Source organism: Bombus bifarius, unplaced genomic scaffold (genome assembly GCF_011952205.1).
Source record: "Bombus bifarius isolate JDL3187 unplaced genomic scaffold, Bbif_JDL3187 scf7180000007978, whole genome shotgun sequence".
Taxonomy (NCBI): domain Eukaryota; kingdom Metazoa; phylum Arthropoda; class Insecta; order Hymenoptera; family Apidae; genus Bombus; species Bombus bifarius.
In genome coordinates, this window is record NW_022884363.1 from 5,089,472 (window position 1) to 5,113,816 (window position 24,345).

The 24,345-nt window shown below is 35.0% G+C and overlaps 4 protein-coding genes and 1 pseudogene across 4 annotated transcripts; 3 read left to right on the forward strand and 2 right to left on the reverse strand.

The window, feature by feature from the left end:
• The first annotated feature begins 193 nt into the window (after window positions 1–193).
• LOC117204535 lies at window positions 194–8,530 on the forward strand. Its single transcript, XM_033442038.1, has 3 exons — window positions 194–256; window positions 516–1,160; window positions 6,531–8,530. The coding sequence occupies exons 1-3, from the start codon at window positions 218–220 to the stop codon at window positions 8,433–8,435; spliced, it is 2,589 nt and encodes an 862-aa protein (XP_033297929.1). The 5' UTR covers window positions 194–217; the 3' UTR covers window positions 8,436–8,530.
• Window positions 8,531–11,529: 2,999 nt separating this feature from the next.
• On the forward strand, window positions 11,530–12,689 carry LOC117204467. Its single transcript, XM_033441893.1, has 2 exons — window positions 11,530–11,597; window positions 11,907–12,689. The coding sequence occupies exons 1-2, from the start codon at window positions 11,547–11,549 to the stop codon at window positions 12,564–12,566; spliced, it is 711 nt and encodes a 236-aa protein (XP_033297784.1). The 5' UTR covers window positions 11,530–11,546; the 3' UTR covers window positions 12,567–12,689.
• A 3,134-nt stretch (window positions 12,690–15,823) lies between these two features.
• On the forward strand, window positions 15,824–16,791 carry LOC117204495. The gene has a single exon (XM_033441951.1). The coding sequence runs from the start codon at window positions 15,940–15,942 to the stop codon at window positions 16,639–16,641; it is 702 nt and encodes a 233-aa protein (XP_033297842.1). The 5' UTR covers window positions 15,824–15,939; the 3' UTR covers window positions 16,642–16,791.
• A 590-nt stretch (window positions 16,792–17,381) lies between these two features.
• On the reverse strand, window positions 17,382–18,879 carry LOC117204536 (annotated as a pseudogene).
• Window positions 18,880–19,594: 715 nt separating this feature from the next.
• LOC117204537 lies at window positions 19,595–23,465 on the reverse strand. Its single transcript, XM_033442039.1, has 4 exons — window positions 23,407–23,465; window positions 22,429–23,085; window positions 20,601–20,744; window positions 19,595–20,254 (listed from the first exon to the last, which is right to left on the reverse strand). Exons 2-4 carry the CDS (start codon window positions 23,083–23,085, stop codon window positions 19,595–19,597), a joined length of 1,461 nt encoding a protein of 486 aa, XP_033297930.1. The 5' UTR covers window positions 23,407–23,465.
• Between the last annotated feature and the right edge of the window lie 880 nt (window positions 23,466–24,345).

Here is a 24,345-nt window from a genome sequence, read left to right on the forward strand (position 1 = left end):
AAAAATTATGCCATGACTTGATAGGAATAGATCGAATCGTCATATTGAAAGATAAATATCACTAAAATGTTTCATCTTATCAACATCTCACATATCTGTGTTTGATCTGTCCCAAAAGAATAAAAAATATTTATGAGTATTAATTGATATAATCTAATCGTAATGGAGAATAGATCAGTAGTTAAATGTGTATATAAATGACCGGCAGTCTACAGTGATGATATACTTAATTGACTCTGTTCACTCAAGCAACATGGTGAGTAATGCACAAAACGATTTAATATAACATCGAAAAAGATATTCTAAATATTATACAAGTACATGTAACATAAATATTACAGACATTAATTTGATATTACTATTCAGCTCTGAAAGATTTATTTTCATCTGTTTCTCTATATTAAAAGTTACTTGCCTTTTAATTTGCCATCTAATCGAATTTATTTTAAATTTGTATCTCGAATAATTTTAATTTCATCCATAATTATTCGCGAATATTTCACATACATTTACAGATGAAATTCGCCGCTGTCTTGGCTGTTCTGGCCTTCGCCAGTCCCCTGAATGCCTATTTAGTCCCACGCACCGGAAACGGTGCTCTCGCCGCTGAGCTCCAGGACTTCGTCAACATTATTCCTCTTGACGATATAGTCGCGCTCCTTCACGAATACATGAACCAAGACTCAGAAATGCAAGCATGGTTAAACTATTTGCAAACAAACGAATTCAGGAACCTCGTATCTGGTCTTGAAAGCATCCCTGAATTCCGGGACCTCCTCAACTACCAGCAAAATGCCGGTCTCGATGCGTACTACCTGGCGAACAAAGTCAATGATTTCCTGCATCTGGCAAAACTCGTCCCACCAAACCGCGCTAGGAGAGCCGTCACCGGTGGAATCCGTGGTTACCTCGATCAAGTTGAAGCAATGCTGCCTATGGAACAGCTCCGAGCTTTGTTCAGGCAGAAGCTGGCCAACTCCAAGGTGTTCGCCGACTTCATACATTTCTTGGGATCCCCCACCTCTCAAAGACTCGTCGACGCTGCGTGCGCCAATCCTGTCTTCAATAACTTCTTAGTGAAGCTTCAGAGCTACGGTGTCAACCTCAACAAGGGCAGAGATTTCATGGAAAACCAATTGGGTCTCCATGTCTCCTGTTCCGTTTAAATTTTTATAGTTCTTTTTTATATTCCGATATCTTTTTAATTTTAATCAATAAATAAGCGTATATATAAACACGTCGCCAAATGTTGTTCCCTCAAAGTGCCCTTTGCTCCAATCTTTCGTTTTCAACCTTCAGGAACTTTAAGGTGTTCGTTAAAGAAGATCAGTATCTTCTGGCACGATAATTTTGTAAATAATGATATTAGTAACTTAGTAAGTTGCAAGTTTAGATTTCTCTTTTTGTATCTTTATAGTTTTTCGTCGAATAGAATAATCAAAAGATTGATAAGATTTTATTAATACTAGTAATTTGTAAACTATAACTTGACAAATTTCGGTAATATCATTAGTGATATTAGTTCAATTGTGTAAAACGGCACAGGTATTAATCCTCAATTAGAATCGTAGGATGAAAATCATTAGTCTTTGTCGTATAAAGTATAGAATATAAAATAAAATGAAATATTCTTTTATCAAGCAATCTGATGTCCAAATTGTTAATTATAGATTTGCAATATGACTTAAAAGTTACAAAGGAGAACCTATTAGAGACGAAATTTTAGACGAAGAACTAAGATTCTATTTGCGACTAAATTCTTAACTTCATCTTCATTAATATCATGCCTTGTATCTTAAGTCGTAATGTTACAATAGAACACTATGTGCTGGGAAACTTCATAATTCTTTTCACGACATTTATAACATTCCTGGTAAATCGAGATCCACTTATTTGTACAATATCCCGAAATAAACAGTTTTAATTAGAGATATGTTTCAGAATATTACGAGACAAATTAATTAATATAATAACGAGAAGGGGGATATAGCTTTAAATATTTTGTATTTCAAATGGAAAATATAATTGCGAGTGCGTAAGCTATCTACAATTTAAAAGCTCAAAAATGTACGAGTATAAGTGATTCCACAGAAGTGGAAATTTTTTACGGTTCTCACTTTTTAAAGCCCTTAAAAACGTTAAACGTTAAAACCCTTAAACATTAAATTATATTTGCATGGGAGAGAAAGATAATAATTGTGATTTTAAATACAAATTATGAAGTACTATCAATTAAGTTTATTTATATCAAAAATTACCTTTTCTTCATGCAATTCTCAGTCCTCTGTCATGTCAGAACTACAAAATTTACTCTACATCTTATGTTCAGTGAATAAATTTGAGATTATTTACTTTATTATTATTTTCCTTTTTATATATACTTTACAATGGTCGTATTTATCATTCACATTTATTTTTACTTTAATCATTTTATTGACAAAAGTCATCGGCATGCAACTTTTTTCATCATTTTTATATCTCGGTTCCCTGTCTGCAAAATTATTTCTAAAAAAATCCATGTCTATGGTACTAACAATGAAATCACGCGAAGTAAATCAAAAGTAATCAAAACAAGTTAGTGCACCTATTACGTTTTGTAACAAGTGGTCATTTTTGATTACCTAAAATTGTAGATTCGTTGACAATCACCTGTTGCTGTCAGCCACCTTTTCAATCCCCTGGTACGTATTATATTCCAATTTTGTTATCTTTTCTAAGTATTATTTAACATCAAAATTGAATAGTAATTCGCTTGAAAATTTATAACATTTTACCTTAAAATTCCCAATCACCTGATCTCAGTCTCCTGTCAAACAATATGATAGGTGACAGAAAGAAGCATCCGCGTGCTTGAGAAAAATGTGTGTTGAGTGCATTTATATTAAACTTAGAAAATGCCTTGCATTGTTTAGGTAATGTCATAATTCAGTCCTGAACGTTAGAGCATAAAGTGCACAATTTATTTACTTTAGTTTACAAGAAAGAACGCGGATTGATCACCAGTTTGTTTATCTAAGGAATAAATATTCGTTAGTTTTAAAAATGCTCTCGGGTCCTGTACGGGGCTCCAGTGTGGGCAGAGGATCTGATGAAAAGTCGACGTAGTTTACTTTTGCTGAGGAGGCTTCATAGGACAACCGCCATCAGGATCGTAAGGGGATACCGGACGATATCACATGCGTCGACGACTGTCCTGGCGGCGTCTCCTCCGTTCGAGATCCAGGCCTTGACGCTCCGACAAGTGTACGAAGACCAGAGGAACCGAAGCTCAGGCGGGGACTGGCCCCCACCGAGCAGGCGGCCCGAGACTTTCGGGGGGAAGTTAGACGTGAGGTGTGGGAGCGGTGGCGCTTCCATCTACTCCTGCCGAACTGGGAGACTTGGAGAGACCACGGAGGGTTTCCACTATCCTTCCGGATGACGCTGGTGCTCGCAGGACATGAAGTATTCGCTGACGAGCACCTGTCACCACTGCGGCGAGGGCAAAGACACGGACCAGTACACGTTAGAATTTTATCCGGCGTGGGAGGCCCCTACGGCTGACAATTGGCGAAAGATTAGACCCCTCGTCAGTTGTGAAAGCGATGCTGAGGGAGCGACAAGAATTCCTCGCAGTACGCTCATATTGCGAAAGCGTAATGCTCGTAAAGGAACGAACAGAGCGGGAGAGGGTGAGAACATCCCACCCTTGCAGGGTTCCGCGCCGAAGGACGGCCCTACGTCGTTCTAGGTGGTCATAGAGACCGACACGCCAAGGAGGATCTGGACCTCCTCAGACTTGCACGACAGCCCAGGGAATAGCGTAGAGAGGGGTGGCCCCTCCCAATGCCCGAACTAACCAAGGAACGACTCCCTCAGACAGGAGAAGACGCAGGAGTTCTCCAGCAGTAATCTGAAAATTTTCTGGGTCCCGGCCATTCCAACTAAGCGTCCGGCGATCCACCGTGGGGTTTTAGTCGGTATAGTCCGACACTATCCCGCCGCTTCCTAGCGGGGGGGGGAGGGGGGGGGGAGGAGATCCATGAGGATTTCCCCACGTATAAAAAAAAAGAAAGAAAGAAAAGAAAAGTTTTAAAAATGCAATAATTTTGTTTTTGAATTTAACTGACAATTTGTCAAGATTGATGATTCATTTATGATTAATAAGTATTGATTGTTTTTTAGATTTAATTATTTTTGTTTCCACTTTTAAATTTAGCTGACAATTATCAGGACTGGTAATTAGTCCGTTTATAATCTAGGCGATTACAAATTATTATTGACGTGTGATATTGGATGTCCAAATTTTGTAAATAATCCTTCTGAAAAGTAATTATCTTTTAATTAATTCTTTGTGATAGAAAGTGCGAGAAAAGATCATCTCTTTTTATTAAATAAAATATTTAAATACAGTTAATTACATGAGACTATTAACGATATCTCAGTCGTCAGTAGATAGTTTCTAAAAAAGTAAAATTACATGTATGATAGTTATTCATTTGTCCGACCGTTTTTGTAACAATGTTCTCTGTCACACCTTAAACTTGTTGCAATTCATAAATTAAATGAAAAAGTATGTGGATAAAATCACTGCTAAATAAATCCCGCCTTTGCAGAATCGCTCTTATATAGGTTAAATGAGTGTAGATAAATTAATTCTATGATGATAAATACTAATTGAATTGGGATCACTATTATATCCGTGTCATATTGAATCTGATTGCTGCTAGCGTTAGTAACAGAGCATAAAACAACAACAAATAGATATTTTCAGAAATATGAAGATAAGATACTCTCGATACATGATAATTAAAAGCAGTACATCTAATTTTGATATCAGTTGATAATCAGCACTGCTTTCTATTTTGAAATAAAAACATGTTATCATAGAGATAATACTCTTTATGTCACCACTTTTTCTTATTTTTAGTCATCAATAGGACAGTTTCTCTAGTTTCTAGCAGGTTGTCCAGATACATCTTTACTTGCCTACAGTTTACTTGTGGATAAAAGATTCACATCAATAGAATTTTTTTTATGTCAAAAAGAATTGCTGGTGACAAGATGGAACATCCTGCAAAAATTCTTAACGATCATTTCGACTGGTATGTATAATGAGTTGTCTACTATCGTCATAGAAATTATAAGCTCGAATAAATATAACAGAGATAAAATTTGTCAATGCCAGCGATAACATTTTGATCCTAATTACGTACTCAAAGATAAAGCTAAACGATGTTTCCCGCACAATAGTCACCGTCAAAAAGAAAAAAGGAATCTTTAATCCTTTAAATGAGTGCAACCCCAGATACTTAAACTAAATAATTTATGTTACGAAAAGTTAAGCTACATTTTGTAATATAATGAACAAATGCATCAAGGGTCTGAAAACGAATGCATTTGTAGCTCGTTGGATGCTGCGTTCAACAACAGAATGCGTTGTGTAGAAATTTGACCGCAAAGTCAAGAAAAATGAAATTTACAAATACGATGCGTCTACTTTGTTGCCATAAATGTGCAGATGCAAAGCAAAAGATATGAAAGAAACAAAATTGCATTATCCAGACTGCAATGTTATTTTATGGGTTCATGCTATGATGTTTTGAAGTGCATTATATAAAAGCTAAATATGTAAAAAGAAATTACATATGAAAAAATTAAAATGTGGATGCAAGGTGTATGAAGATTACAGAAAATCGAAGTGATTTTAAAATACAATAATCAATTCCATGTTAAATACATTGTACCTTCATTAGATTGTGGGATTTCCTTTCCAATTATCTTAGCTACCAAGGGGCATAAAAGTCATGAAATTATCAAAAATAATTTCGTCATGTTCTTTCCGCGCAAACTTTATATATTTCCATGTTGCTTATGCTAGATGCAAATAATACAGATAGTAAAAAAGTGGAAAATTTTTCCCTATATTTCTATATTTCATCAATAATAATTATAGTATAGATAGTAAATAAGATTAATGATTAGACACTTATTGCGAAAAATGTAATCCCGAATGAAAATAAAAATCGCGCGATGTTAATACTGTAAATACTACTGATCTGTAAATGTTACACTGATAATCAATTACAATAAGACACTAATCTCTGCAAGTGCTGAGACACAGGTGCACGTATAATGAAATCTTATCATTCTTTCAGGTATCTCGATATCTCCATTTATTTATTTGAATACGTTCCAGTATATATAAAGCAGTCTAGCCGATAGAAAATTCATGAGGTACTACAGTTTTCCCACAGAACTACGGTGAGTTCACAGATCGTTGTAAAATAAAATTTTATATTATAATTATTTATGCTTAAAAACTATTAAATACCTGTTGTCTAAATGAGTTTCTCAACAAGTTTGTTTTATATTTATTGGCTTCTGAGCAATTTTAAACAATTTCTGAGCAAGCAAATTTTAACGCGATCAATTAATCCAACCTCATTAAATGGGTTAAAGTTTCGTCTCGATTTATACCATCGAAAATGCTTCTATTTTCATTGCGTTTCATTTACTATTGAATTATCTATGTACCGTCCGTTTTGCAGATGAAGGTCCCAGTGGTACTGTTCACGGCGATATTTGCGTTCACAACTGTGAACTCTCATTATCTCCCAGATTTCGGCAAGGGACCGCTCCATGAAGATATACAATACTTCCTGGACTTGATCCCGATGGACAAGGTTGCTTCTGTCGTCCTAGAATATGCCGCTGAAGATTCCGAATTCCAAGAGCTACTTCAATACTTTAGCTCATCAGAGTTCAAGACAATGATCTCGGAGATCGAGACTCTTTACGAGTTCCATAAGTTCGCAGACTATCTAGAAAAAAACGGTGTCTACATTTACGCCGAGCTGAATAAATTAAACAAAATAATTGGAATTCCACCGTTCCAGCAGTTTAGCAAAAAACAAATCACTGGTGGAGTGAAAGGTTTGTTCGAAGACGTGAAGCAACTCATCTCTTATGACGCAATCATTCGTGGTTACGTGTACAAGATGAGAACATCGGACGCTTGGCGCGATTTCGTAGCCCAACTGAAGTCAGAGGATAACCAAAAATTTGTGGACGCTCTCTACGAAAACAGAAATTACCTCAGATTCCGTGCAATGTTGGTGAAGAAAGGAATTGACATAATTTTAATCGAAGACATCATCTACACCGTTCTTGGTATTGAATTCCCAATCTTCGAAATGCCTAAGTCAAAAACCGTCGCCTCTGACGAACTATCTAGGGACATTCATGACTTCCTGAACCTGGTCGACGAGAACAAAATAATGAACATCGTTATGTCCTACCTGGAAGACGACGAAGTGCAGAGGGCAATCGAATACATGTACAGCGAAGCATTCCACGATTTGGTCCGCAAGGTCGAAGCTATGCCAGAATATCAGAATTTGGTGAGGTACATGGAAGACTCTGGCTTGGACATGAAAAAGGTGATCAGCAAAATCCACAAATTGTTCGGTATGGAAGACTACGTACCACCCATGGAATTCTCATCGATGAATACATTATCAAACCTTGGTGGATTGAAAGCTCTGTTCAACGCTGTAGAGGCTGCCCTCCCTTTGGACAAATTCACGGCCATGTACAATGAAAAGATGCACACCTCCCCTGCTTTCCAGAACTTCATGCAAAGACTGCACTCCGACGAATTCCAGAGAATCGTCAACACGGTTTACCAATCACCAATCTTCCTGGAAATGAGACAGAAGGTCATCAACGACGGAGTGGACCTTGTACCAATCAGGGATTTCATCGAAAAAGTGCTTGGCATTCATCTTCCCAGAGTCGACTCCCGTGCCATGCTACGAGCGGAAATCTTCGCCTCTGACGAACTATCCAGAGACATTCACGACTTCCTGAACCTGGTCGACGAGAACAAAATAATGAACATCGTTATGTCCTACCTGGAAGACGACGAAGTGCAGAGAGCAATCGAATACATGTACAGCGAAGCATTCCACGATTTGGTCCGCAAGGTCGAAGCTATGCCAGAATATCAAAATTTGGTGAGATACATGGAAGACTCTGGCTTGGACATGAAAAAGGTGATCAGCAAAATCCACAAATTGTTCGGTATGGAAGACTACGTACCACCCATGGAATTCTCATCGATGAATACATTATCAAACCTTGGTGGATTGAAAGCTCTGTTCAACGCTGTAGAGGCTGCCCTCCCTTTGGACAAATTCACGGCCATGTACAATGAAAAGATGCACACCTCCCCTGCTTTCCAGAACTTCATGCAAAGACTGCACTCCGACGAATTCCAGAGAATCGTCAACACGGTTTACCAATCACCAATCTTCCTGGAAATGAGACAGAAGGTCATCAACGACGGAGTGGACCTTGTCCCTATCAGGGATTTCATCGAAAAAGTGCTTGGCATTCATCTTCCCAGAGTCAACTTCTTGATATTTCAACTTCTAAAAGGAACCTATCACTGAATAATGCTTGACCTTCTAAAACTCGATTTTTTTGTGACTATTTTAGAATTTAACAAATTGTAGTCGTTTAATTTCCATTAAATCTCGAAAACTTACTTTGTGGTATGTTCATTTTCCTGTTGTGAAGCAAAAATTCATCGACTTATAGAGCAAACATACATATATATATATTTTAATTTGAACATATTTCAAAGATTTCGCTTAATCTTGGCAAAAACAAAAATAGGTTAGGATTTATGTCTGGTAGAGTACTACTCTTACTGGTTGCATTATTTTATTTTCTCTGTTTGTTTATTTCTTATTCTTCATATTGCTAGGTCACTTCAATTTTACTAAATTGTGTCTGTTTCTCTTCGTGCAAATCATCTTTATTCGTGTTTTCCTATCGCGTTCAGCCACATCGTCTTTTCTTTTTAGAACTTTCTTTTCTCCCTTTTTCTCCCAATCGTTATTCGCCTTCCATTCCTCAAGCTTCGTGGATTCAAGTGTCATTTCCCTTCTTTCTCACTTGCCCCTCTTATGACTTCCTGCTTCGTCCTAACGCGCCAATGGCAAGTTTCGAGGCTTATTAAATTGTAACAATTTTAATTAGAGAAGTAGCGTGCACCAGCTTGTTCCTCCCCTTGTTCGTCCTTCTGTTAGTTCTCACCAGAGAAGGACAGAGTGAAAGGGTGGCTAAACCCCGCGGCAACCGAGAAGACGCGTCGGTTAAGACACCCCATACTTTCCTTTTAAAAGTTAGCGCCACGTGCTCGAACACGGTCCTCTTTTATTTATCGAATAGCTACCGTTGCTACTTGAGGCCATTCGCTGCACCCGGTGCCCTTTTGCTTTTCTGTTTGATCAGCAAAATACGGCGTTAACGAATAACTATTTTCGACGAGGGATGAAATTGATCATTATTCAACAAATCGATCTTAAACCTACCAAGACAGGCAGTTAATGATGGAACGCGACTTTGGGATTAATTCTAAGTCTCAGGAAAAATAGTAATATGAGCGAGAGAATTTTTAGAGTCAAATTAATGTTCTAATGTAGAAATTTCTATGGTGCTTGATATTAAAACATTTTAGTGACCTTTGGGAAAGAAGCACTTATATGTGTAATTGTATCTATCTATTGAATCGCTCTATATAAATAAAGAGGTGAGGATTTTAATGATACAAATATGGTGCGTTATTCTACTTATTTTAAGGAAAGATACTATCTTAGTAAGATAAGTTATTTAACGAACAAGAAAGTGGTGTTTCATTTTTATTGGAATGTGTATACAAAAATTTGTGGTATGCATAAACCATTTTTGATGTGATTAATGGTTGGGGATCCATCTTTGAAAAACTAATTCTTACTTAATGTTACGATAAGTATACTACTCAAGCTCTTTAGAATAGAAATTAAATTCTTTTTTCACGTTTTAGCATTTTTTTCAACTAAGTAATATTGCACAATGTAGTAGCTTCGCCATTTCCAATTAAACCAATATTGATTCGGGACTTAAAAATATAATCGGCAATTTCTATATCGGATGTTATCTTGTCTGAATTATCGAAGAACATTATTACCGATTTACTAGATTGTCTACTTACCTGTTTCGATAATTTACACTCTGCTATACCTACACATTAGTTAAGTGTTTAATAAGTTACCATTAAGTATATGATATATACGGTTTCTTACGTTTGTCGGTAATTATCCATTAATTTAGAAAAGAAATAGATGCAAAGTAGGTACGATTAATGAAAATATATATTTCGAAATAATATATATATAAGCATATATATATATATATATATATAATATAATATAATATATAATATATAATATATAATATATAATATATAATATATAATATATAATATATAATATATAATATATAATATATAATATATAATATATAATATATAATATATAATATATAATATATAATATATAATATATAATATATAATATATAATATAATATAATATATATAATATATATATATATATGTTGTTTTAAATAATTAACAATTCACATCTAATAATTAATTTAACGGTGATGAAGGACCTGAAACTAAATATATTCTGTCATTATTAACTTCGGTTCGAATTTACTTTCAACGTTAATTTGGTATACAATCTATGTTTTCGCACAGTTGGCTGGTACTGTACAATAGCGATGTTTACATTGATTGTCACGTCCGATTTGCAAAGTTTTACAACCGTAATGAGTTCGTGATTCATAAGCGTCGACATAGAGGACGCCACATAAATGTTTATAACAGCAGTCTGATAGTTAGGTGATCATTTCTTATCATTTTCAAAAAAATTACTGCACTAATTGCGTCGATTTAAAGTGGATATATCATAGATCTCATTCAGCAATTAACATTTTATTTGCCTTAAACTTCATATAAAGCTGTAATCGATATAATATAATTAATTATGATATCCATTAATTTTGCAAATTTTTAAAGCATTAACTTCGTTCAAGCTGGAGCGTATAAACGATACGATGCCTTCAGTGTTTCAATTATTTTGATTATATTTTTAAAAAATAATTATCCATTAAAAATGATGAGTTTTACTTTTCGTGATGAAAATTTTTTGTGATATAATATTAACACGTAATAATAACAAAAATGTGTTTTACATTACATTCCGTATATTCCATGTATGATACAATATAAAATACAGATAATAAATAATAGATGCTAGACAATAGATAGATGATAGATAATGTAAAATAAAAATATTTCATATTTTACAATCCATATTACATCCAAACGTTCTCTTGATTCTGACTGCAAAAAAGTGAAAAATATTTAATCGAACAATTTTTCCATTGATAAGTAGCATTAAAAAGCTTATAATTCCTAAAAATATCGACATACATGTATCGATAAAATAGCAGTAACTTTTTATTACTCTTGTTACTTGCTATTTTTTACACATCCTAAAATTGAGTTATAGTTTCATTTGGATTAATTATCTATTTGACGAATCAGATTTGGGAACGTCATTATTCGTGTCTCATATATTAGTGACCTTTTTAATAATGACTAATTCAGATAATCTTATCAGAATGAGTAAGTCAAATTCACCGTGATATATAAGACGGAATGAAAAATTGATGGGCGTTATAGTTCTCCCGGCATTAATGAGAAAAAAACCAGGTCCTACAGTAAGTAGCATATAGTTTTAAGTATAATTGCAGTCATTCACAATTTAAGAATTAATGGATTAACTGTAATTCATAGTTGTAATTAGAACCATTCATATATTATTCTGAAATTAATTAAAGATTTTTATTCCTATATCATTTGAGTACATTGTACAATAACATATACATACCAATTTCTGTTAATTAACATAAATTCTATTAACGACACTGTATAAATACATTGATAATTCCATAATGATCGAACGCTAAATCATTTCAATAAATTTCATCGTGATTTTCCATTTTTTCATAATTCATCCCAATTTTCAGATGAAATTCGCTCTCACAGTATTGACTATCCTGGCCACAGCCAGCCATCTCAACGCTTACATGTTGCCAAGCGTTGGCACAGGTGCCCTGGCCAAGGAATTGCAGGATTTCGTGAACTTGGTGCCCATCGACAAAGTACTGGAGCTCACGCAAGTATATCAAGCCAGAGACAAGGAATTCCAATGGATTATGACTTTCTTGCAATCCGATGATATGAAGGGCTTCGTCGAAGACGTGGAAGATTTACCCGAATACGAAACCCTTATGAAGTATTTGCTAAACCAAGGTCTTGACGGTTACACTTTAATGAAGGACGTAAAAGAATCCATGGCAGCGAATATCGAAAAAACTAATGTGAATTCTAATCTCAGAATTACCGGAGGAATCGCAGGTTATGTAAAAGACGTTTCAGAAGTCATATCTGTGTACAATATGTCGAATCTGTTCGAATACAAGGTCGCAACTTCTGAGGTTTTCAAAAATTTCTTGCACGAAATTCTATCTCTTCAATACGAGAACCTTTACACAAGTACCTTCACGAATCCTCATTTCCAAAGAATACTAGTACAGCTTAACTACCTCTATGTCGACAGCAATACGTTCCATACGAATTTCTTCACGTTTCTCATAGCTAAAGCGTTGATATATAAATATCTTTAAGCATTACAGATAAGAATGCGCGTATAGACCGTTTGTATGTACATATAATTGACTTAAAATTGTGACTTGTAACATGTAAAATTATTTCATATATATGTATGCTAAATTTAGAATAATATTTAATAAATATATTAAGTTAATTGACATTAGTAAAATAATGCTGTTCTTTCTTTTTTACACTTTTTAGTGTTTTTACACTTTTTTATAACATAGAAAATATTTGAAATTAATGTTAAAATATTAAATACATGGTAAACACAATGGTGAAATATTAAATACAATATTAAAGAAAATATTAAATATTAAATATTTGTAGAAAAAGAAGTAATATTATATAATCTACGGATTAAAGTTTTATTTCCATGAGAAATTTTGAATAGAAAACTCCTGCCTTTTAAAGTGAAATTGAGCCGAATGAATAATTCGCATGCCAGGAAAATCTGTGTGGGAATTGTTTAAAAGTTAAAATTATTTAATTTCGCGTTATTAATTTTGCTGCTGTTTCCTAACGAACATTACATCATAATCAAAAACTGTAGAATGATATCTGTGGCTATCAATCATATCGATATAATCAAAATTACGAAACAGTAGTAGCCAATGTAATTCTGTTTCTATCAGATAATAGAGTTGGGATAACAACTACAAGTCTTTCTTAATTTATAATTTTTCCCTAAATTTGTTAACTTCCATTCGGTCATAACAAGATGTTACCATACAATAAAATATAAACTAAATTTCTCACCATTTATAGATAAATGAATGGAAAAATATGAAAAAAACAATATACAAATACAGACACTAAAAAATTCCTATATGCCAAATCAATTGATCTGAAAAATTTCTAATATATCTATAGTATAATAAGGATGAATGAGCCTATATACAAGCCTATACAGTCAAACATCATTTATTGATTAGTGGCGAAGAATAATAGCGAATTTTATTATTATCACCACTTGCTATTCAATATGATAAGTCCAGCTTAAAATAATGCCTTAATGAGAAAGATCGGTTCATACATAGAAATCATTCGATGTTTGGAGTTTTCAATTGTGTACACCAATCAAATTTATATAAGAAGTTAATAGTTCGCTTAAAACATATTTTGGAGGTATCGTTTGCTTTTATCACGCAGAAATAGCATTTTGAGCGTACGATAGGAAATAATAATTGAAATTAAACATTGCGACACAATTGTACTCGATAGATTACGATTACTTCTTCAAGGAATTTATCATTATTGACATTATCTTGGCTCATGATAATCTGTAATGTTATATAACTAATAGCCTACCTATTTTTTGTAATAGATAAGGAATGTGTGTGTGTTTCACGTTTTTTTATCGATGATTATTGTTTACAAGAAATCGTAGGTATATTACGAGTGTTCAAAATAATCTGTTTTGTAATGTATCCTATTACGCAAAGGATGCGGCTGGTTGAAATTGAGCACCAATTTATTGTTTTCTAAATACCTATTTCCTGAAAAGTTGTCCTGGTAAATAGCACTGATGCATCCGCATTATTTATGTGGTTTCATGTCACGTTACAATTATGATGACTTTCTACGGTGTAAAAAATCTTGCAACCATTCAGCTATTAAGCTTTTTGTAAGCTAGAATATATGTATACTCCAACTATATATATATTTATATTATATTTAAAAATATTTATATATTTAAAAATAGCGCTTAAAAAAGGTACTTTAAAATCTTAATGAAACCACCCCTGACACAAGGGTCCGTCGCAAAATATATTCCTATGCAATAAAGTACCTACAAAGGAAATTTCTAAATGAAAAGAAATTATATGGTAATAAGATAAACTATAAATGAAGTAGTCAAATATATCCGTATGTCATATATTTAGACGTTCCTTGCGCAACGTGTAAAAATGTATGAAATATGTAAAAGTTTGTGTATCAAACATCAAATAATTTCAAAGTATATTAAGTACAATATATATTGTGCGCACATGCGTTATTTACTAGAAAAAATGAGTAGATTTATTAATTATGTAATTATATGTTGGTGGATTAGGTGACAATATGATAACGTAAAGAATCCTCGAAATATAACCATAATCTGTCGAATACAATTGTATTGCAACCATTCATTTTACTATATTACGTTTCATTTTAACTATCATCGCGTATCGTGCACGTATTGTGACGTAGCTCGCTTGCATGATAAAACATTGACGATATCTTTGAAATGCATCTTAAGAAGACCATCACGCCAGACGATGCGAATTTGATTATTAAGTGAAACGTTTGAAAATGTCAATGTCACGACTCTTCTCGAAGTGATGATAGAATCATGCGAAAGGAAAATTGCGGAAATGATAGGAAACATGTACTATATTTCTCAATTAAAAAATATTACAGACCTATACTTGTAACTCTTCAATAATCTATGTAGCTCGAAGTCTTTGCGTTTAAACAATTATTATAAGTTTATATGAAATGATTGCATTAAATAATATTAGACTGGTGCATAGTAAGAATCGTTTTGTCAAATGAAATATTGAACGCATGTAGTTTGCGCAGAAAATAATATTTTCGTGATTTGCTCATCTGACAGAATGATTAGCTATGAAATTCTATTATTCTCTATTATTCAGAGATAATTTATTCATTAAAAAGTTAGCTAGGTTTCATTGGATAATAATAACAGTTCAATTTAATAGTAGATAGAAGGATAAATAATAGTTTTAAAAATTATCTATTATCTTCCTTATTTCGTTCAACGACATATGTGAAGGTAGTTTCGCGCAACCACTACATTTAGATTCATGAAACTCCGCTGACTTCGCGAACTTTCAGCGCAAATAAAAATGTAGTATCGCAGGTGCATGCTAATCTTCGCAATGGCTTGCCCTGTTAAATTCGCGGAATAAAGAAAACTTAAATTTCTTGTCGTAACTGCTGCACAAATCCACTAGCTTAATAAATCTCGTGTCAAAAAGAGGATATCTCGACCAATAGAAGTTTAACCGTCATAATTTGCTTTCGTCTCGTGTGTTCTTTAAGGAACGCGTCAAACGTTAACCTAGCAAAGGGATGTCTATCATCGTACGATGGCCTGGCGAATCTACTCGGCCACTTTGAACAAGGTCTTTCTCTCTTCCGTATCTTAAGCGTGCAAACTTTCGTCGTAAGTTTCTGAAGGGTTAAACTTTGCGCAGTTGCAACATTGTTCGCAACTCTAACCTCTTATCCCGTTTTTTACATATTGTACCAGACCAGTGGATTTACATTAACAAACCCTGTCGATAATTGGTCAAGAATTTTGCGCTTGAAACGAATCATCTGGTACAATGATTTCTTATTAAATCAACATTAAGAATCAACTTTAATCTTCTGAAAGACATGAACCCTCAAATTATGATTGTTACCATGGTAGCCGCAGCTTCGGTTGCTTTTTTCGGATTCCTTGCCTATCGGATCAGAGTTCGATCGAACGATCCAGATTTATTAAGCGTACTCCCATTGGAAGACAACAGCTCCCTCGACGAAGATCTCAAAGACATTTTGGCGTTCGTCCCTATAAAAGAAGTACAACGAATCATTGAAAGATACATGGAATACGACCCCCAGATCGGAGATACCGTGAGCTTCGTGAACGACCAGAAGAGATTCATATTGCGCGAGTTCCAGAACATGCCTGAAGCAAACAAATTGATCAATTTTCTGCGACAGAATGGTTTGGACGTGGATTCCTGGCAAGAGAAGATACGATGCTTTTGGAAGATGTCTCCCAGGTTCATCAAATACGATCCGAGTATGGCAGCCGGAGGCCTGACCGTGATGATCAATAAAATCCTGGAGACCATGCCACTGGACGAGCTGCACGAACTGTTGCGACAAAAGGTGAAATACTCGGCAAGCTTCCGCAGATTTCTGTATACGTTGAGGTCCAAAGACTACCTGGAGCTTTGCAACGCGATTGAGACTAACGATGTGCTACATCATCACTATTTCTGGGCGAAAGAGGGTGGACTAGAGATCACGTTCGCGATCGAACTATTCAATGAGCTGCACGCCTACCTAACGCAGGCATTAGTCACCTAAGAATTGTCATGAACCATTAATAATCATTATTGAGTAATAAACTGCAGTGGAATGTAAACATAATACATTTCAGATTTTTTATTTTTACACATTTGGTTTTAGTAACGTAGAATTTAGCTTATAATTTGCAAAATATCCGCACATATGCACAATTGCAACAGAAACAGAATTTTCAAAAGAACGTTCAAATGTTATTCATATGATTATATCATTTAAATGTGTACTTGGTCAATTATAAGTGGATAAGACACGTGCTCTGCATTTTACTACAATAAAAAGATATGGCCGAATGAGAGGGGGTAGTAGATGAGTTTGACAGCTGAAAGATAGCGAATAATCGGTAAAGGGGCTCCTTCCGTTTGATAATATCTCGTTATCGTCACTCGAGTTGGTGCTTCGTAATACATAAGAAAATGCTTGCGTACGCTGCAATACACGTACTGCCTTGTCATTTTGTGCTATTTTTTCATGTATCCATAATTACGGATAAAGTGTTCATACCTGGAATTGCATATGCATTCCTATACTGTATTATTGGCAAGATTTTGATGATAATGTTTCACGCTTTCCTAAAATTATCCCTAAACATATAAACATATTCCTAAAATTATTCTCTAAAAACACTACCTTTTTGAAATTTTACAATTTTTGAGTAAATGCAGATTATCGCAGATTTTCTAAAAACTTCTTAACAAAATTTTTTCTTCTATAAAAATCGAACTTTTTGTGTAGTGCAAAGATGAAAGGGACATAACATGAAAAAGATGATATTTTAATTCATCATGATATATTTTATTCCTTATTCCGGGAAGCTGCAATAAATACCATTGAAATATCAAATATACATGCTTTTTTAATATGTAAAACTTTAAACTGCAATGGAAATTATAAGTAAAAATGGGGACAAGGCTTGGAAAATTGTTCTATCCATGTTGAAACCAACGTCTACGACCTGTTGTACGTCTACTTCCAGGAAGTTCTTGTTCGAGAAAATGGACATGTAGAATATTAAGTACTTGTTCAAGACCACTTCATACACCAAGTCTCTAAACACTTTGGCGTGCTCAATTTTGTCTTCGTAGAGACGCGACAGGTCATCCATCGGAATAAGGGAGCGGCATCCTCCATGTAGCCATTGATTCCACCGGTGACCTTGTAAGGAATCAAGTAAGCTGTTATCCTAGAGGTCAGAGATCGGATACTAAGGGCTTTGTTGAAATTGTTCACCACCAAGTTTACATCAAAACCATTGCCCTACGTATAGTTCAGCAGCACCTTGAATTCAGGCGCCTGTTCCAAGTTTTGTACACATTGTTTCGACTCGTTGCTGTTCATCAACTTCATGGCTGTTTGGAAATGTTCGTCCTGGGCCAGGTATGCTTTCGATATTTCGAGGAGCTCCTCGATCGAGATCAAGTCGACAAATTACTGGAGCTCCCTGGCGAGATCCAAACCCGTGAATGGGACTTGGAGGGCGTTCAGAGAATTGACCGCAATCAGAACAACCAAGAACGCTATGATGTCTGTCATCTGCAAAAAATGAATTCGTTGAATATGACTGATACACGTTTATGTTTTGAGGAAGGAATTCTACTGCTTTATTACGCTATGGGTATAATGAATGCATGTTGTGAACCATAAAGTATCTGAAAAATGATGTAGCTACTCTCATCATAAAATTCTAGTTCGTGAGTATCCAATGTATCATAGTCTAAGGTACTGTTCTGTGACAAATCGGATAGAGGATCGATGTACAAAATTTAACGGAATCAGGATTAAAAATGCTTCATGTATGTAAAAGTCAACAATTTTCTCTTCTTCTTTGACTTCTTTTAGTTAATCATATTTCGCTTCTTGATGTGAACTACCTCCAGGTTGTGTCCCGTTGCACTTTACGTACGAATAGGGCAGATCGTAAATGCATTTCGATAAGCTTAATCGATTTCATTGTGTACTTGTAAAATACGTTATATCGTACTCCGATTGCAAATGACTTAGCCTAGCTTCATATAACTATGCAATTTCCAATTAAGTAGTATTAATGTTATGAACTTGTCGATTTGTGAAAATGTTTCGAAGACGTGCGATGTTACCTGTGACACCAGCGTGTCAATTCCACATGACTGTTACGTCATGGAACAGATCGAAAATAATTTTAGGTTTGTGGTATACCTATGAAGCTATATATTGTACCAGCTTGTTATATCAGTTCCAAGAAGACGTTTCCTTAACCTCCATAGCCTCCTTTGGGAGCTTTGTTAAGAGTGACACAAAAACGTTCACACAGGAAATGTTTATTGACGTATGATGGCTATTTTCCCAACTCCATCGAGACCTCGTGCCATTCATTTACAAACATCTATAGTAGGAAAGGAATGCGTTTCTTCTGCAAAAAAATGTCTAGATGTTACACAACTTGTTTAATTACAAGCGGATCGAGCAGGTGTTTTGTATTACCATGGTAGAAATGCATGATAGAAAGACGAAGCAATAGGTATATAAGAAGCCCACCCTCCCGGTTGATAATAATCTCGTCAACAAAACTCGAGTTGCTACTTCATAGTAGATAAGAGATATGTTTGTATACAATTCCTCGATATTCTGCGGTAACATCTATTTTCTGATACAATTGCGCAAAAAATGTTTACTCCGCAACTGTATATTACTCATAACGAGATTTCCTCGATAATGTTTTACATTTCTTACATTTCCAAAAAGTATTATCTGTCTTGTTAAATGTTACTTTATATTGGTATACGCATGTGGTTACCAACAATGTTTTAATAAAATTTTTTCTTATGTAAAAATTGGACTACTTAATAGTGTAGTGGTAACAAGGATGTAGATGAAGAAGGTGATATTTCAATGCAATATAATTATACTTTATTCTTTAAGAGATAAATGAACAATAAGCATTATGGAACTGAGTTCTTAAAACCTAATACTTTCAACTTTAAATTACAGTGGAAGTTACAAGTAGTAAGGGAGCGAAAACGTGGAAATAGTTTCTATCGATGCCAGAGTTTGCGGCTTGTTGTTCCAAATTTTGGAAGTGCTTATTCGAGAAAACGGATAGGTAGAAATTTAAGTATTTGGCGGAGATCACTTCGTGCACGAAATCCCTGAATGCCTTGGAGTTCGCTATCCTGTCTTCGTAGATCTGCGAAAATTTATCCATCGAAAGAAGTCTACCGATATCGTAGATGTAGCCTTGGATTCCACCGGTGATATTGCGGTAAGGGGTCGAATAAGCTCGTATCCTAGAGACCAGAGGTGGGATACCAAGGGCTTTGTTGAAGTTGTTTGTCACCAATTTTATATCAAAACCACGTTCCTGTATAAAGTCCAGCAGCATTTTGTATTCCGGTGCCTTTTCGACATCCTGTACCCATTGTTTCGATTCACTGCTCCTGACCAACTTTATAGCTGTTTGGAATTGTTTGTCCTGGGCCAGATAGGCTTTCGATACTGCGAGAATTTCATCGATCGGGGTTATGTCCACGAACTGCTGGAAATCCCTGGCGAGGTCGCCCGAACCCGTGGCTGGGACTTTGAAGGCATTCAGAGGACTGGCCGCGACCAGGACGACCAAGAGAGCTGCGATGGCTTTCATCTGCGAAGAAACGAAATCTCTGAATATCGTTGATACACGTACACATGGGTTCAGAGGAAAAAGTTTATATTGATCTGTGATTGATTATATTGTGTTTGTAATTAACTCTACTCCTATTTTATCCGCAGCACAAATAGAATGCTTTCTTACGTTATGGTTATAGAAGATGCGCGTTCTGACCAATCAAGTATCGAAAAAACTGACGGGAAATTCAATAGAATAAGCAAAAAAGATTATGTTTCGTATGTAAAAATACAAAATTTGTTCGTATAGATTGGTCACCAATGAAAATGGTGCATGTTTAGCACACGTTTAATTTAATGAAATTGTATGGGTAGGTACCTACCTTTGATACTTCTCTTCTCTTTTGATTTGCTTTAATCGTTTGTAGTTTTCTCCTCGACCTGTTGTAACAGCAGGTCGTGTCCTGGTGCATTTTATATACAGGTGAAGCAAGCGATAATTGTAGTTCGATAAGATTAATAGATTTCTAGATACCCCCGTAAAATGCGTTATCTCATATTCTATTGGCATATAACTTATTTCAGTGCTATATCTCTCCTTCGCTATCCATTGTATCGTGTTAACTGTAAGAACATGTATCGATTCCTAGAAATGTTTTGATAAACTTTTTATGTCTCCTGCATGCTAGTTTCACAATGGTAATCACACAGATTATCGATCAGTTCGAAAGAAGCTTTCTTGATAAAGGAATCTGTATAATGTACGAGCTTATTCTATCAAGAAAAAGTTTCTTCGACTTCTTTAGCCTGTTTTGGGAGCTTCATAAAAAAAAGGCATACAAACATAACACCACATAGGATATATTTATCTATCGACATATGGTGGCTACTTTCATAGCTTCATCGAGACCTTTCCCCTTCCCGAACATTATTAAGCGCGAAAACATCCTTCACACAACTTTAATCGAATATGAATTAAGGCATAGATTACAATTTCCATTGTTTCGTTACTGTTTCGCCGCGTGAATCCACTAGAGGCATTGAAGAAGCCACGTCAAATACTACTCGAAAGAGATCTTAGATGAATTAAACAATTTTTTATAACAAGAACTATGATACAAAAGTACCATTAATATTCTCATAATATTTCACACTAGAAATTGTAAAGGACACTTTCAATTGCACGAATGTTCAAGGTATAACATATGACGTTGATGGTTCATGTAACTGTGCAAAGTCTGCCTCTTCCTTACGAGAAAAGATATAAAATTCATTGCGGTCAATGTTCCATTTCTATGGGTGGAAAAAGTCATGCCATTTTGGAAGGAATGGGCGCCATACGGTGCAGCACGGCGATGTAAATACGAGTAACGCTCGCGATCAAGCTGTTAAATAAATTTATGTAGATATTGATCGCCTAAAGATTGTCATAAATAGTTAATAATCATTACTGAGAAATAAATTGCAATGAAATGTCAACGTGACAAATTCCAAATTTCTTACTCTTACATATTTGGTTTTGGTATTGTAAAATCTATCTTAGAATTTGCAAAATATCCGCAAACATGTTCGATAGCAATAGAATACGATATATTCCTAAAATTTTTGTAATGTTCTTCAACTTGTTTAATTACGAACGAGTGAATCAGCAGGCATATATTAACACAGGAACATGATAGAAAGAGAGAGAGAGGGGGGAGGGGGGGAGCATAAATATAATTATATGATTGTAAGATTACAGGTAATTTTTTAAGGGGGAGCTTCCGCTTAATAGTATTTTGTCAACAACATTCGAATTGCCACCTCATAGTAGATAAGAAAAATGTTTGTACACAATTTCTTGATATTCCTTGATGGTAACATTTCTTTTTGCATACAATTGCGCAAAAAATGCTCACTCGTGGAGCTGTATATTACTCATTGCGAGGTTTTCTCGATATTGTTTTACATTCTTATCAGTAAAAGAATTATCGGTCTTATTAAATGTTCCTTTATATTGGTATAAATATGTAGTTGACAAAATTTTTTAATAAAATTTTTTTCTTATGTAAAAATTGGACTACTTAATAGTGTAGTGGTAACAAGGATGTAGATTAAAGAAAGATTAAACAAATATTTCAATGCACCATAATTATATTTTATTTCTTATGAAACAAATGAACAATAAGCATTGTCGAATTGAATTCCTAAAACCTAATACTTTCAACTTTAAATTACAGTGGAAAGTATAAGTATTAAAGGAGCGGAAACTTGGAAATAGTTTCTATTGATGCCGACGTTTGCGGCCTGTTGTTCCAAATTTTGGTAGTGCTTATTCGAGAAAATGGACACGTACAAGGATATGTGTTCGGCGGAGCTCATTTCGTGCATGAAATCCTTGAATACCTTGGAGTTCGCTATCTTCTCTTCGTACAGTTGCTCAAACTCATCTATCGGAATAAGACTACCGATATCGTGGACGTAACCTTCGATTCCACCGGTGATCATGATATGAGGAGCGAAGAAGGTTTTTATCCTAGAAATCACAGATGGGATACCAAGAGCTTTGTTGAAGCGGTTCACCAGCAATTTTATATCCAAACCGCTGTTCTGCATATAGTCCAGCATCTTTTTGAATTCAAAGTTCTGTTCGATCTCTTGTACCCATTGTTTCGATTCGTTGGACCTGAATAACTCAACGGCTATTTGGAATTCTCTATCCTGAGCCAGGTAGGCTTTCGATATTTCGAAAATCTTTCCAATCGGGATCACGTCGAGGAAAGGCTGGAGCTCCCTTGCTAGAGCGCCCGAACCCGTGGCTGGGAGTTGGGTAGCATTCAGAGGACTGGCCGAAACCAGGGCAACCAAGAGTGCTACAATAACTTTCATCTGTAAAAAAATTAGTTCTTTATTTTTGTTGATGACCGCTTATGTTTAGAGGAAGAAGTTTAGACTGCTTTAATAGGGTATGGTTACAGTGGATGCGCATTCCGATGAATAAAATATTTGCAAGATGTAGCTAGTCTCATAACGAATTTGTTAAAACTTCAGTTGGTGAGCATCCAGTGTATCATAGCCTTCAAGGCAAAGAGGAAAATTCTATACTTCATGTCTGTGAAAAGCAACAATTTTTGCAAATAGCTTATTGATCATTAAAATGATGCATGCTTGGCAGTCGTCTAATTCAAAGAAATTTGTATCAGTACTTACTTTCGATGCTTTTCTTCTCCTTTGACTTTTTTTAGTCGCGTTTCGATGTAAACTACTGCCAAGTTATATCCCATCGTATTTTATATACAAGTTGCGGAGATGATAATGTTATTTCGATAAGATTTATCAATTTGAAGATATACTTGTGAACTGCGTTATCTCGTATTCTCCTTGCAAATTACTCTAGTTTCATATCTCTGTCTCATGTTCGGAATCGTAATAATTATAAAAACATATCGATCCATGGAAATGTTTTGATGATATGTGACGTGACACCTGAGTGCGAGTTTCATATTGATAGTCAAACAATTAGAAAAATATCTTGGTTTCATGATAAACGAAACTGTATGAAGTACCAGCTTATTTCACTAAATCAAAGGAGAATACATTAGCTGACAAATTTCCTCTACCTTTGTGACCTGCTTTGGGAGCTTCATTAAGCGAAATGTAAAAATGTTTGCACATAGAAAATATTCATTGACGTATGATAGCTACTTTCCAGCTTCGGCGAGACCACTCGTCCACCCGATTTTTATTAAGCACGTAATCTTCCTGTATAGAACTATTATCGAATTGCATAAAATTAAAGTTTGTCCAAAATTGCAGTTTCGCTTCTATTTTGTCGCGTGAATCAACCGTATTCTTCGGTAAAGGCACATCAACGATAGGAATCTTAGACGAACTAAACAATTTTTCATAAAGGCAACTGTAATGCAAATATACTCTTAGTATTTCCATAATATTTCGCACCCCTAATTGAAGATACGCACGTACACCTTCATTTACGTAACTATTCAAAACTCATCCATATCGTATCAGAACTTGGTTCCTAAAAATGTTCGATCGGTATTCATCGATCGGTATTCATCCCTAAACACATGCCCAGTACCGTATTCTCAAAGCGGTCAGCGCTTCATTTCTCGGGGTGGAAATTTAAGT